The sequence below is a fragment of the Cervus elaphus genome, chromosome X (assembly GCF_910594005.1).
Source record: "Cervus elaphus chromosome X, mCerEla1.1, whole genome shotgun sequence".
In the NCBI taxonomy this organism is placed as follows: domain Eukaryota; kingdom Metazoa; phylum Chordata; class Mammalia; order Artiodactyla; family Cervidae; genus Cervus; species Cervus elaphus.
In genome coordinates this window covers 107,078,334-107,093,277 of record NC_057848.1, presented here as the reverse complement: position 1 = coordinate 107,093,277, position 14,944 = coordinate 107,078,334, and the positions used below count along the sequence as shown (strand labels likewise).

The window sequence follows — 14,944 nt, the reverse complement described above, 5'->3', positions numbered from 1 at the left end:
TGCCTACAATTCAACCTTTAAAAGCCATTGGGAACTCTAGGATATTGACACAAAGAATAGGTCCAAAATATCTCCCCTCACTTTACTTACTTAGTTGAATAAAAGTAAAAAATAAAACATGACCACAGCCTATGCTTGAATCAAGGTTAAGAGAAACATGGATGAAACAAGCACTTAAGAAGGACATGAAGATTATATTTATTAGCATAAAACTGGGATTTTACAAAGCTGGAGGAATTTGAGTAATAAAATTAAGTAGCATTGACTTATAACCCCAAAGATAAAATTATTATCCATGTCCACATGGGCTTCCCTGATGGCTTGGATGGTAAAGAATACACCTGCAATGCAGGAGACCCCGATTCGATTTCTGGGTTGGGAAGATCTGCTGGAGAAAGGATAGGCTACCCACTCCAATATTCTTGGCTTCCCTTGTAGCTCAACTGGTAAAGAATCTGCCTGCAATGCGGGAGACCTGGGTTCGATCCCTGGGTTGGGAAGATCCCCTGGAGAAGGGAAAGGCTACCCACTCCAGTATTCTGGCCTGGAGAATTCCATGAATTGTACAGTCCATGGGGTCACAAAGAGTTGAACACGACTCAGGAACTTTCACATATAAGTAAATGATTGAATAAATAAATGAAGGAGAAGAGACAAATCTCCCATGTAGAGAAATTCCAAATAATTTTTGTAGATATTGGGCCTTCAGGGCGGGGAGTGGGGGGACGATAACATTCCTTTAGTGTTGGCTGCACACCAAAACTTCCTTCTACAGAGTACAGTATGGAAGACAGGGTGGAGGAAGAGTAGCTTTACAGTGGAGAAATCTGACAAACATTCTTCAGTCAGATGATTAGCACTGCAGTGATAAGTTATGTCTATAGTATTTACCCTTGATATGATTCAATGAAAATGACTCTTAACCTCTCGTCTTCCTTTCCCAAAAGACATTACTCAAATCTAATCATGAGAAAAATATCAGACAAATCCTTAGAGTATTCTACAAAATATCTGACAATTCTAAAAACTGTCAAGGTTATCAAAAATAAGTAAAGTCTGAGAAACTGTCACAGCTAAGAGGAGCCTATGAAGACATGACAATTAAATGGTATCCTAGAACAGAAGAAGGATGTTAGAGAAAAACTGAGTAAATCTAAATAGTGTATGGACTTTGGTTAAAAATTTAAAAAAACTAATGTTGGTTCATTAATTTTCACAAATGTACCATATTAACACAAGATAATAATAGGGAAAATGGTGCAGGATATATGAAAACTATGTTTACAATAATTCTATAAATCTAAAACTGTTCTCAAATAAAATGTTTATTTTTAAAAATGTGGTTTGAGTTCTCTTTCTTATCTTTAGAATAGTTTGAATCATCATCATCTCTATTAGGGTATTTGGCATGTACTCATCATGATTGAAAGGAAATGCTCTTTAGGATCAACACATTCGAATAAGTCACTTGGTTGTCAAGGCAACCATCAATGGCCAAGCTCAGCCCAGGGGAATTATGGCTGTCACTTACATGGCACAGACAGAACAGTGGTGGCAGCGATCTGGCTTGATCAAATGGCACCGGTCACAGAATCTTACAGCTATAGGAAAAATAAGGTAGTTAGCATTGGTTAGGGATCAATAAGACACCAAATATCTTACTAACCTATCTAGATGACTTGTTATACACTGATTACAGGTACCCAAACTCACCTCACTTCAAGCAAACAAGCAAAAGATCACATAAGAGAATTGTGGTATGTATTTTTTCCCTGTTGGATAAATCGTAAAAGCACCTTTTGGAGGATGAGTGTAAGGGGAAAAGTTTTCATATCTGGATATCTGATCATAAAATCCTGTATTATAAAACAAACTATACTGTCAATTACTTGAGTTATTTTGGGGAAATCATTTACCCTCTGTTTACTCCAAGTTTCCTATCTGAAAACAGAATTCATCATTTATCTCCTGTCTCCAGAGGTTGCACTGTATGAGGAGGATAAAACTCCTAAGGTATAGTAAAGAGGGTGGTTCTTAGAATAAGAATTTGAATAATAGAAGAGACATTCTAGAACAGTTAGTTCAATTGACCATTCTGCAGATAAAGAAAATAAAGACCTGAGCCATATCAAGTGACTTACACAAAGTCACATAGTAAGCAAGTAGCAATGGCAGGGCTATGACTTGTAGAGTTTTTATGACCCTTTAGTTTAGGATTCTCTTCACTTTGTAAATATGATATAAATAATATTTCTCCTTCCCTCTCTACCTTCTTCCTTCTTTTCTTTATTTCCTTAGATAAAAGACATTTTCCTTTCCTTCTAACTTTCTGTGTTCATTGATAGAGTATGCCTGTTTAATATGACTATTAAGTTTAACAAAATTATGAATAATTTGAGCTAATATAAAAATTCCATCTAAAGTGTACCTTAAGCACACATAACTGATTCAACATAATGGACTATTAATTCAGCAGAGTTTCTGTGTTCATTCTACAAGGGACATGCATGTTTAGGTCCTTCAGCATGTTTTAAAAAATATGGTCAAATGCCACTACCCAGTTTAAGCCACTATCACTTTTAATTGAGAAGACTGAAATAATTCCTAATTATTCACTTTGCTTTCATTCTTGCCCCTTCACAATACATTCTTTACAGAATAGCCAAATGATTTGTCAAAATCTAAATCAGATCTTATCACTCACCACTAAAAACCTTCAGTGGATTTCCAACACTCTTAGCATGGCAAGTCCCCCTGTTTTTTGGCCACACTGTGTGGCTTGCAGGCTCTTAGTTCCCAAACCAGGGACTCAGCCTGGCCCCAGCAAGTAAAAGCACTGAGTCCTAACCACTGGACCACCAGGGAATTTCTGCAAGTAATTTTTTCTTATTTGAGTCCCAGATCATATGACATTGCCTAAGAGAAGCCCTCTCTATTACTGTGTATCAGGGATGTGAACAAATGCTTCAACAGTTGAGGGAACAGTGATTAGTGAAGAACCTGAGAATTCATGCCTTGTTTAAAGAGGCACTACCACTTGGCTCTAGCTAATTTTTGCCATTGGGAAATACAGATCGAATGTTGCCAGTGTCTGAGTTTTCAAAAGAAGTCAGAAATGTGGATTTTCATGAAGAAATATTCAAATTGTTAAAAATTAGTAAAAAATACAAAGTTTTAAAAGACATATGAGATCAGAAAGAAGACATCTCTGGGTCCAATTCATCCCATATAACTCTAGTTTGTAATCTATTCTCTACTACACCATTCTGCTTACTACTGTTTGGAATTATATAGATAATTTCCTGACTGTTTCCTTTTTACCATATTTCAGTATGCATGAAGACTTTTTAAAAACCAGCATGCACTAATCCTCTAACAAAATAAACAATAAATCTTTAATATCATCTAATATCTAGATTATATTGAAACATCCCCAATTGTCATATGGGATCTTAATAAATATTTGTTGAACAAGTAAATGATAAATAGATGAACATAAATGTCTAACAGTATACTTCTTAAACCCTGAAACATGATCTTCCTTATTAATTCTAAAACATTAGAATTACTTGCCAAAAAAAACCCTTGGTTTTCTTTTCCCTTTTTAGGACCTTTATTTATTTATTTATTCTTGTCATTTAATTATCAAAGTAACTTTTGGATACAGGCAGTATTAACCTCATTTAATAGGGGAAGAAAATGGGAACTCAGAAAGGTCAATTGCTGAATGTCACATAGGGAGAAATAAGTAAGACTTTTTAATGTTCTCACTAGCTATTTTACATATTTGGAATCTTGAAAAATAGTATAGATGATCTTATTTGTAAAGCAGAAATAGCAATACAGACATAGAGCAAAAAGCCTTAGTTTTCAAATTTTAAAAGGTGAATTATTCAGCTAGTATTGTTCCACTCATGCAGAAGAAAACTAACAATAAGACTCCATAGTGAATATCACCAAGGAAAAATGAAGACATATCTCTGCACAAACACTTGTACAAGAATTTTCATAGCAGATTTACTCATAATAGCTGAGTACTGGAAACAATCCAAAAAAGCATCAACTGGTAAATGGATAAACAAATTATGATATTCATAAAATGAAATACTACTCAGCAATAAAAGGAATGAAATACACAAGAATGTGAATGAATCTCAAGAACATTATGCTGAATAAAAGAAGCCAGATACAACAGTACATACTGTATAATTTCATTTATACAAAATTCTAGAGTAGGTAGAACTAATCAATGGTAGAAAACTCTTAGAATAGTGGTTGTCTTTGGTGGTGGTGGTGGGACTGATTGGGAAGGAGCATGAGAGAACTTTCTGTGGTGTGGTAATGTTTACAGAGGTTTTGGTTACACAGGTGTATACATTTGTCAAAACACTAAATGGTACACTTAAGATCTGTGCATGTTTGTTGTATGTAAATTTCATCCAAAAAAGAATAATAAAATATTTAGGTGGATCTTGGGTACTTTGGAATGCATCAAAAAATAAGATGGGACTTCTGTGGTGGTCCAGTGGTTAAGAATACACCTGCCAATGCAGGGGACATGGGTTTGGTCCAGGAAGATCCCACATGATGAAGAGCAACTAAGCCCATGCGCCACTACTACTGAAGCTTGCACTCCTCAACAAGAGAAGGCACTGCAATAAGAAGCCCATGCATTGCAAGAAAGAGGGGCTCCCACTCGCTGCAACTAGAGAAAGCCTGCATGCAGGAATGAAGACCCAGTATAGCCATAAGTAAATATTAAAAAAATAAGATGGCTTGCCATCATTTGAAAGTCTACAAATAACAAATGCTGGAGAGGATGCGTATGGAGAAAAGGGAGCCCTCCTACTCTGTTGGTGAGAATGTAAATTGGCATGGCCACTATGGAGAGCAGTATGGAGGTTTCTTAAGAAACTAAAAATAGAACTACCATATGACCCAGCAATCCCACTCCTGGGCACATATCTGGAGAAAATCGTACCTCAAAAAGATACATATACCCCAATGTTCATTGCAGTACTATTTACAATAGCCAAGACATGGAAGCAACCTAAATGTCCATCAATAGACGAATGAACAAAGAACTTGTGGCACACAATGGAATACTACTCAGACATAAAAAGGAATGAAATAATGCCATTTGCAGCAACATGGATGGACCTAGAGATGATCATACTAAATGAAGTCAGACAAAGACAAATATCATATGATATCACACGTGTAGAATCTGCAATACAATACAAATGAATTTATTTACAAAACAGAAACAGACTCACAGTCATAGGAAACAAATTTATGATTACCAAAGGGAAAGGTTGTGGGGGATAGATAAATTAGGGGTTTGGGATTAGCAGATACAAACTACTATATATAAAATAAACAATAAGGACCTACTGTGTAGCACAGGGAACTGTATTTAGTATCCTGTAATAAACTGTAATGGAAAAGAATATAAAAAAGAATATATATACATTTATGTATGTTTAACTGAATCACTTTGCTATACATCAGAAACTAACACAAAATTGTAAGTCAACTATACTTCAATAAAAAAAATTAAAAGACGGCCTGATGGATGATGGATAGAGGAATGGATTTGTAGACAGATTCATGATAAAGCAATATAGTTAAATGTTAGTGGTGGACTCAAGTGGTGGGTATACAGATGTTTATAAGGTAATTATTCCATAAATGTTTGACATTTTTTATACTATGTTGAGAAAAAACTCCATGGTGTTTCTCAGAAGAAAGGAGGGAAAAGTGGGCTAGACTGAGGATATTTATGACTCAGTCTTTCTGAGATCCTTGTAGATCTGCCTCCCTAAATCACTTTGGATGAACTGACCTCCACTCCCAGTTCTTGTGTAAACTGGTAGCTTCTTGGCCATATCAACAAGCATCTGCTTCTGGACCTCAGGTCTCTCTTCATTTTCATAGCGCTCCTTGTCTGTATAGGACAAGTGGAACTGCAAGGAAAAGTGAGAGGCAAGACTTTACTTTCCAAGGTTCACAGAAAAGATTAAAGACAACAACAACATCTATTTAGATGAAAATAATTGTTACCTACCCTTTGATATTCAGGTGCCAATTTGGCTTATAACTTTCTCTGGGTAATTATCTCATTTATCTTATCTGGCTTTTATCTCAATATTCATAACTCTATGTGATAGGTAATATTGTTTTATAACCTAAGAAAATAAAATCTAAGTACCTTGTCTATGGTTATACTCAACTCAACTAGTAAAAGCAGCAAAACTAAGACCCAAACCAATTCACCAAGACTTATGCCATTTCCACTCCACTATACCATAATATGATGTTGCATGTTAATAAGTGATACCTTGCTGCCAGGATCCTGTTGATGATAAGCTATGCTTTTTATTAAGTTGTGAGTATTCTTCATAGATGTCCTCTTGGAGAAGTTGGATGAGACTACTTGCAACTTTGTGTATTCTAATTTTGCAAATGAATAGATAATCGGATATTTTCACTATTCCAGAAGTTTTTAGTCTGGTATGGAGCTTGTTGCCACGTTTGTGCCACACTTTGCTAATCTTGCCAAAAAAGCTGGGGGCAATGATTTTCCAAAGTAATACAGACCTGTAAGTTTTCTTCTGTTTGGGCCAAACGATAGCAGAGGTGAAAAAGAAAAAGACCTGTGATCAGATTTTCTGGGTTTCAACTTCATCTCTGCCATTTAATAGTTCAAAAATCACTTTGGAAAATCAGACACTCTCAACCTAAGTTTCTTCATCTGTAAAATAGATGAAATAATACTTCACATGAATGGTGTAAGAGTGCTAGGTAATAAATAACAAGTAACTAAATGTCTCTTTTACAAGTAAAATTTCTTAAATTATTCAAATATTTGATATTGCCGATATCTAAACTTTTAACTATTCTAGATAGCATGTAGTAGTTATGTTACTGTGATCTTATTCTGCACTCTTGACTACTAATAATATTCAGCGCCGTTTTGAATTTATTGCCCATTTGGGTATCTACCTGTGAAATGCCTATTCAAACCTTTTGTCCATTAAAAGTAATTGGGTTACATGTCTTTTTTAATTATTGATTTGTATTGTAATGATTTGAGTAATTTATATATTTTGGATACTAGTCCTTTGTTGAATATTTTCTAAAAGTCTGTGGCTTTCCCCTTTACTTCCTTTATGGTGCATTTTGAGGAACAGAAAATCTTGGTGGGACTGTAGAGTTATGCAACCACTTTGGAAAACTGTTTAACATTATCTTTGTAGGCTAAATATATGCCAGCTCTATAACTCAGCAATTCCATTCCCAGTTATATACCTAAGAGAAATGAGTGTGTGTGTGTTTACATGTTTGTGTGTATTCCAAAAGACAGGTATAAGATCATTCATAGCAACTTTATTCGTAACAGAAAAAATGGTAACAAGTGTCCCTTAATTGGTGAATTGATAAATCAATTGTGATAAAAGAGATTAACTAATAGCAGTAAAAGGGAATGAACAACTGAAACATGCATCAGTATGAATGAATCTGGAAAACATTACACTGAGTGAAAGGCTTACACACAACAGTATATACTATGATTCTTTTTTTGTGTGAGGTTCAAGAATAGGCAAAATTAATCCATGGTGGTTACCTCTGAGAGGAAATTGATTTGGAAAGGGTATGAAGGAGATTTCTGAGGTGTTAGAAATATTCAAAATCTTAACATGGATAGTGATTATATGGGTGTAAATATAGGTAAAATTTATGAAATCATACACTTTACAGCTTAGTTCTTGGAAACGAGTATGTATTTATACATCAATGAAATAGTAAAACAAATAAATTAATAAAATATTTAAGATAATTTAATGTATCTAACTTTAAAAACTAGAAACGTATAAAGTCAAACACCACTTTAAGAACCATACCTGTGGTGCATCCTTATGGTATCATGTTATTCTAAAGTAGACTGACTGCCTACAAGTATATGGAAATGTGTAGGGGAATTTTTGGCTATCACAATAAATATAGTGCACTATAGGCATTTAATAGGTGGAGGCCCAGGTAGCCAAGGATTCTGTGATGAACTGTACAGACACACACACTAAGAAATTTTGCAGCCAGAAGTCTATAGATCAATATTATAAAATGTTAACTAAATAATGCAAATTTAATATAAAAACAAGTGGCAATTGTTTTCTTATAAATATATAAGAAATTTATATTTCTTATAAATATATATTTTCTTAAAAATATAATTGGAAAGTGTAAAGTTTTATTTTTAATTTATTTTTATCTTTTTATTGAAGTATAGTTGATTTAAAAGTATAAAGTTTTAAACAATTCTTGCTAATGTGGATAATTAAAAGTAGCACCTTGGGGAAGCTCTTTAAGTTCAGGGATGTTCTTGGGACTGTGACTTTGTTGTCTTATACTGTTCCAGCTTGAAAAGCAGAGATAATATTGTTACAGCTTGTATGTGATGAAACCTTGTGGTTATACAAGTGGGCTTTGGTTTGGAGTAAGATGTCATGCCTGGATGTCCTATTTCTGGCACTAACCAAGTGTTTTTAATTATTAGAATGCAATGAGCCAGAAAATGTGTTTTAAGTAGGACAATTGGTGATAAATCAGGATGTATTTGGTTTTAGAGAAATTAATATTATGGCTATCAAATAGGCCCAAATGATTCACCTTTTTTATATGGGAGTGCAGATTTATGCAACCACTTTGGGAAACTTTGGCATTATCTACCTGAGCTAAACATGTGCCAAAATATTCACTTCTTCTTTTTACCAATTAAAAATGATGAACATGTGGCCTTAAATGTTAGACATTTGCAGTGATTAGCTCAATCCATGCTGATTATCATCATCCATGCTGATTTCCCCAGCAATCTTTTCTGTGTGGTTATTCTCCATTTTTGTTCCACTGTGTTGCTTCAGGTTCTTAAATTAGACACTTGAGCCCTCCAAGGGATATTTTCACTTGTGTATAGTTGTCAGTTGTTTTTTGTGGGGGGTGGATAGAGGCTGGTATCTTCTACTCTGCCATCTTTCTGACATCACTCAGTCAAATCTTTCTCCTTTTTTCTTCCTTTCACTTTCAATCTATTTACGTCTTTGGTTCTAAAGTGAGCCACTTATAGACAGCATAAAGATAGATAATAATGTTTATCTATTATGAAAATATCTGCCTTTTAATTAAATATTTCAAATCATTACTCATAAGAAAGAACTTTTGCCATTTTCTACTTTCTATACATGTAATATCTCATGTTTCTCAATTCTTGCATTGCTACCTTACTTTGTGTTTTATAAAAATCTATTGGAACGGAATTCATCTACAATGTTGCATTAATTTCTGGCATACAGCAACGTGATTCAGTTATGTAATACATATATATATATACTTTTTTTTAGATTCTTTTCTTATACAGGCATACAGGTTATCATAGAATATTGAATACAGTTCCCTGTGCTATACAGTAGGTCCTTGCTGGTTATCTACCTTGTATGTAGTCATGTGTGTATGTTCATCCCAAGCTCCTGATTTATCCATCCCCACAATGTTTCCCCTTTGGCAACCATAAGTTTGTTTTTGATATCTGTAAGCTTGCTTCTGTTTTGTAAATAAGTTCTTTGGCATCATTTAAAAAACTTAGATTCCACATATGAGATATCATATGATATTTGTCTTTCTCTGTGTTTAATATTATTTTGTATGTGTACAATTTTTATTCCATAAGTGGGAAAACTAAAATCGGTACTTTTCCTAATTTTGGGAGGCTGTTGAAATTTCTTTCATTGTTTTATTTCCTACTTTAGAAACTAATCTGTGTTACAGTAATCACATGTTATAAGTACCTGATATGATTAGAAATTTTTCATGTACCCTCCCAAATATTGCATGAGACACTTTCATTCAAGGGAACACAATTTGAAAATGATCAATTTAACTATTGTAATTTTTCTCATTGTCTCACTGAGTTCTAAATTATTACAGTTTCATAGAATTCTACTAGATGAGTCCTCAGAATCCAAGTGATTCCTTGTTTTGCTCATTATCTCAACAATGCAGGTAGTAGTTTCCTAGTCTTAAAGATATCAATAGCTGGTGATTTCACAAACTCCTTCAGTAGACTATGTTAATTTTAATTTACATTTATCACTCCAAGTCCTTTTTAAAGATTACCTTGAATCTCTCTTTTGTAATGGAAGGTTATTTGCTTCTCTTTTTGCCCTCTTCTTGCCTTATTGGCATTTCTACTTTCCTCTGTCTTTAGTCTTTATGAAGTAACCAGTATTCTTACCTTCTGGTTTGGCTGTTGTGGGAGTGTAAAAATAGACTTCCAGTAGGTCCAGGTAAAGAACACAAAGATGGCATGGTAGAATATGAGGTAGATAACTGAAGGGAAAAAATCAGCATATATGTTATATTTTCACCCATTTCTAAGAGTTCAGAAAGATGTAAAGCTCAACAAAAAATCTCTATTTTGTTTTCCTATTACCAAGTATTTTCTAGTATTATTATGAAAGGTTAATTTTTACCTTTTCCCTATACAGTGACAGAAACGATTTATAATGACAAATTTGGAATCAGAGACTTTCTGGGAGTTGCATATTTTAAAAGTTGCCACATGATCCTGGGAGTAAAGGGGAAATGTCCCTTATGATAATGTGAGGGGGAGCTACTGTTGCCAATTGTCATTCTCTCTGCCACTATGCATACTGAAAGATAATGATAGTATTTGCACAGTGCTATAGAGTTTACAATGTGCTTTCATAATGTTATCTAATTTTATTTTTTCAACACATTTGTAAGATAAGTAATAAGTAATAGATAAGCAATAAGGATGGTTGATCAACTATCAGGGTAGTTGATTATCCGAAGTCACACAGCTACTATACAATGTGCGTGTGTGCTACGTCATTTGTCATGTCTGACTCTTTGCGACCCTATGGACTGTAGCCCTCCAGGTTCCTCTGTCCATGGGATTCTCCAGGCGATAATACTGGAGTGTGTTCCCATGCCTTCCTCCAGGGGATCTTCCAGATCCAGGGATCAAACCAGCGTCTCTTACATCTCTTGGATTGGCAGGCGGATTCTTACCAGGAGTGCCACCTGGGAAGCCTCCACTATACAGAGTAGCCAGGTCTTAAACACAGGGCTTCTGACTCTAAATCACAAGTTTTTCTTTTCAGTTGCCCCAGCGACTACACATTTTTGAAATGTGAGATGTACTTTTGAGACATCTGTGGCTCCCCATCTCTTTTTATACTCTTTGCCTCCTAGATAGCTCTTCTGATACAGGAAAGTTCAGTATTCTCCAGAGCCATTTTGAGACTAAATGTCATTTTACTGTTTCATTGTGAACCCTTGTATGATAAAGTTTTATTACTTCAATCTATGAGGAAGACTCAAGGGAATGCAAGGTAATAGGGCCGATTCTCTCACATATTTATAATAGAATGGAAAAAAGCTGGCACAGTGCTCTCAGTCCTATGGTACAAGATCTTTTTAATGGCTTGTTTTGTGTAATTGTGAAATCTCATTTCAAATTCAAGCAATAGAAAGCAAATGTCCACCACACACACATATACAACCTCCTCCCTCTCCCTCCTAAAGCAAAATACTTATTTTGGGTTTGATATGTATCTTTCCAGAGCCTCTATTTTCATATGTCTATATAAATATCAATGTACAAACACAATACACATATGTAATTTTTGTTATAATAATTTTTTTTCATTGTATTTTGAAAGGTAATACATTGAAAAGGTTGAAAATAGTACACAGTGAAGTCTCCCTTCTATCCTTGTCCTTCAGACATCCAGATTCCCTCCCCGGAAGCAACAGATGTCATACTATCATGACTTTATTCTGCATCCTATCAGGTTTTATGCACATAAAGGCACCAAAACAATGGGTTTTTTCAAACAAATAGCATTGTTTTGCATCCTACTTCTATTTCACTTGCTTTGAGTTGGAGAGCATTCCACTTAGTACAACTTGGAGAGAGTGAGCTTCCTTATTTTCCTCTTAAAAAATGGCATGGATTAAGATTTATCAGAACCTCCCTGAAAGACACCTCTTTGCAAAGAAAAGCCACCAAACAGAAAAGGAGGGAATCCCTCAAGAAACAGTTTCCACTGAGTCAGAGACTTCCATTGTGTTCTTGTGCACTGGCATTTGAAACTCAAGTTAAGGATCTTTCATTTCTGGTGAAATTCCTCCTGGTAGATTGGACCTAGGCTGGTCTTTGGAGAGAGATCAAGCCCTGAGTCTTTGGAGTGGGAGCACTGACTCCTAGACTATAGACAACCAGAGAACTAACCCTCAGTTCAGTTCAGTTCAGTTTAGTTGCTCAGTCATGTCCGACTCTTTGCTACCCCATGAACTAACCCTAGGGAATGTCACATAGTGAGAACTCACACAAAGGAAACCACTGAATACAAGACCCGGCATCACCCAACCACCAGTAGCACCCTGTGCAGGACGCCTCATCTAAACAACAAACAAAACAAACAAACAAACAAACAAACAAATGCAATCATCAGCAGACAGGATAACCACCTCACTCAGTTTGCCCATCAGAGGAAAAACAAACAAACAAAAGCTCAGCACAAATCTCACCCTAATTGAAGCTTACACAAACCACTGGACCAAACTTAGGAGGGCAGAAACCAAAAGAAAGAAAGAATTCAACCTTGAAACCTGGGAAAAGGAGACCTCAAACACAATATGCTAAAAAAAAAATTAAAAGAGAAACACTACACAGCTGAAGGAACAAACTAGAAACATAGAAGTCCAAATAAATGAGGAGGAAATAGGCAAACTCCCTGAAAAACAATTCAGAATAATGATAGCAAAGATGATCAAAAATCTTGAAAACGAAATGGAGAAAATGCAAGAATTGATTAACAAAAACCTAGAAGAATTAAAGAATAAACATTCAGAGACAAACAACACAATTACTGAAATTAAAAATACTCTAGAAGGAATCAATAGCAGAATACCTAAAGCAAAAGAAAGAATCAGTGAGCTGGAAGAAAAAATGGTGGAAATAACTACTGAAGAGCAGAAGAAAGTAAAAAGAATGAAAATAATTGAGGATAGTCTCAGAGACCTCTGGGACAATATCAAACGCACCAACATTTGAATAAAAGGGGTCCCAGAAAAAGAAGAGAAAAAGAAAGGGTATGAGAAAATTTTTGATAATTTTGTATAATCTTGATAATTTCCCCAACATGGAAAAGGAAATAATCAAGTCCAAGAGGCACAAGGAGCCCCATACAGGATAAATCCAAAGAGAAACATGACAAGACACATACTAATCAAATGACAAAAGACTAAACACAAAGAAAGAATATTAAAAGCAGCAAGGGAGAAACAAGTGACATACAAGGGAAACCCGATATGTTTAACAGCTGATCTTTCAGCAGAAACTCTGTAGGCCATAGGGGAATGGCAGGGTATATTTAAAGTACTGAAAGGGAAAAAATCTACAACCAAGATTATTGTACCTGGCAAGGATTTCATTCAACATTGATGGAGAAATAAAAAGCTTTTCAGACAAGCAAAAGTTAAGAGGGCTCAGAACCACCAAACCAGCTTTACAACAAATGTTAAAGCGACTTTTATAGTCCAGAAATACAAAGGGAAAAAAAAGATATACAAAAAAATGGCAATAGGAACATATATATCAATAACTACTTTAAATGGAAATGGATTAAATGCTCCAACCAAAAGACACAAATTGGTTGAATGGATACAAAAACAAGACCCATAAATATGCTGTTTATAAGAAACACACTTCAGACCTAAAGACACATATAGACTGAAAGTGAGGATGGAAAAATATATTCCATGCAAATGGGAAGCAAAAGAAAGCTGGAATAGCAATCCTCATATCAGACAAAATAGACCTTAAAATAAAGAAGATTATAAGAGATAAGGAAGGACACTACATAATGATCAAGGGTTCAATCCAAGAGGAAGACATAACAATTGTAAATATCTATGCACCCTATATAGGAGCAACTTAATACATAAGACAAACACTAACAGACATAAAAGGAGAAACTGACAGTAACACAATAATACTAGGAGACTTTAACACCCTGCTCACATCAAAGGACAGATTATCAAAACAGAAAGTTAATAAGGAATCACAAGTCTTAAATGGTACATTAGATGAGATGGATCTCATTGATATCTTCAGGACATTCCATCCAAATGCAGAAGAATACACTTTCTCCTCAAGTGCACATGGAACATTCTCCAGGATAGACCACATCTTGGGTCACAAATCAAACCTCAGTAAATAGAAGAAAATTGAAATTGTATCAAGCATCTTCTCTGACAACAATGCTATGAGACTAGATATCAATTGCAAGAAAAAAACTGTAAGAAACACAAACATATGGAGATTATACGACACATTTGTAAAGAACCAACAGGTTACTGAAGAAAGCAAAACGAAAATCAAAAAAATTCTAGAAACAAATGACAATGAAAACGCAACAACTCAAAACCTATGGGATGCAACGAAAGCAGTTCTAAGAGGGAAGTTTATAGCAATACAATCCTACCTCAAGAAACAAAAAAAACAAATAACACTGAATAGACAACCTAACTTTACTCCTAAAACAACTGGAAAAAGAAGAACAAAAAACCCACAAAAATTAGTAGACGGAAAGAAATCATAAAGATCCAAGTAGAAATAAATGAAAAAGAAATGAAAGAAATAGTAAAGATTAATAAAACTAAAACTGGTTCTTTGAGAAGATAAACAAAATTGACAAGCCTTTAGCCAGACTCATCAAGAAAAGAGAGAAAAATCAAATCAACAAAATTAGAAATGATAAAGAAGTTACTACAGACAATGCAGAACTACAAAGGATTATAAGAGACTATTATGAACACCTATATGGCAATAAAATGGACAGATTCTTAGAAAAGTTCA

General features: G+C 34.7%; 1 protein-coding gene across 3 annotated transcripts in view; it reads right to left on the bottom strand.

Moving 5' to 3' along the window:
* ZDHHC15 (zinc finger DHHC-type palmitoyltransferase 15) overlaps positions 1-14,944 on the bottom strand; it is a 143,192-nt gene that overhangs the window by 63,063 nt on the left and 65,185 nt on the right. For all 3 annotated transcript variants that reach the window (XM_043897174.1, XM_043897172.1, XM_043897173.1), the window contains exons 3-5: positions 10,289-10,383; positions 5,846-5,966; positions 1,532-1,601 (exon numbers count right to left, since the gene is read on the bottom strand). In XM_043897174.1, the coding sequence (XP_043753109.1) occupies positions 1,532-1,601; positions 5,846-5,966; positions 10,289-10,383 (286 nt within the window). The remainder of the gene's footprint in view (positions 1-1,531; positions 1,602-5,845; positions 5,967-10,288; positions 10,384-14,944) is intronic.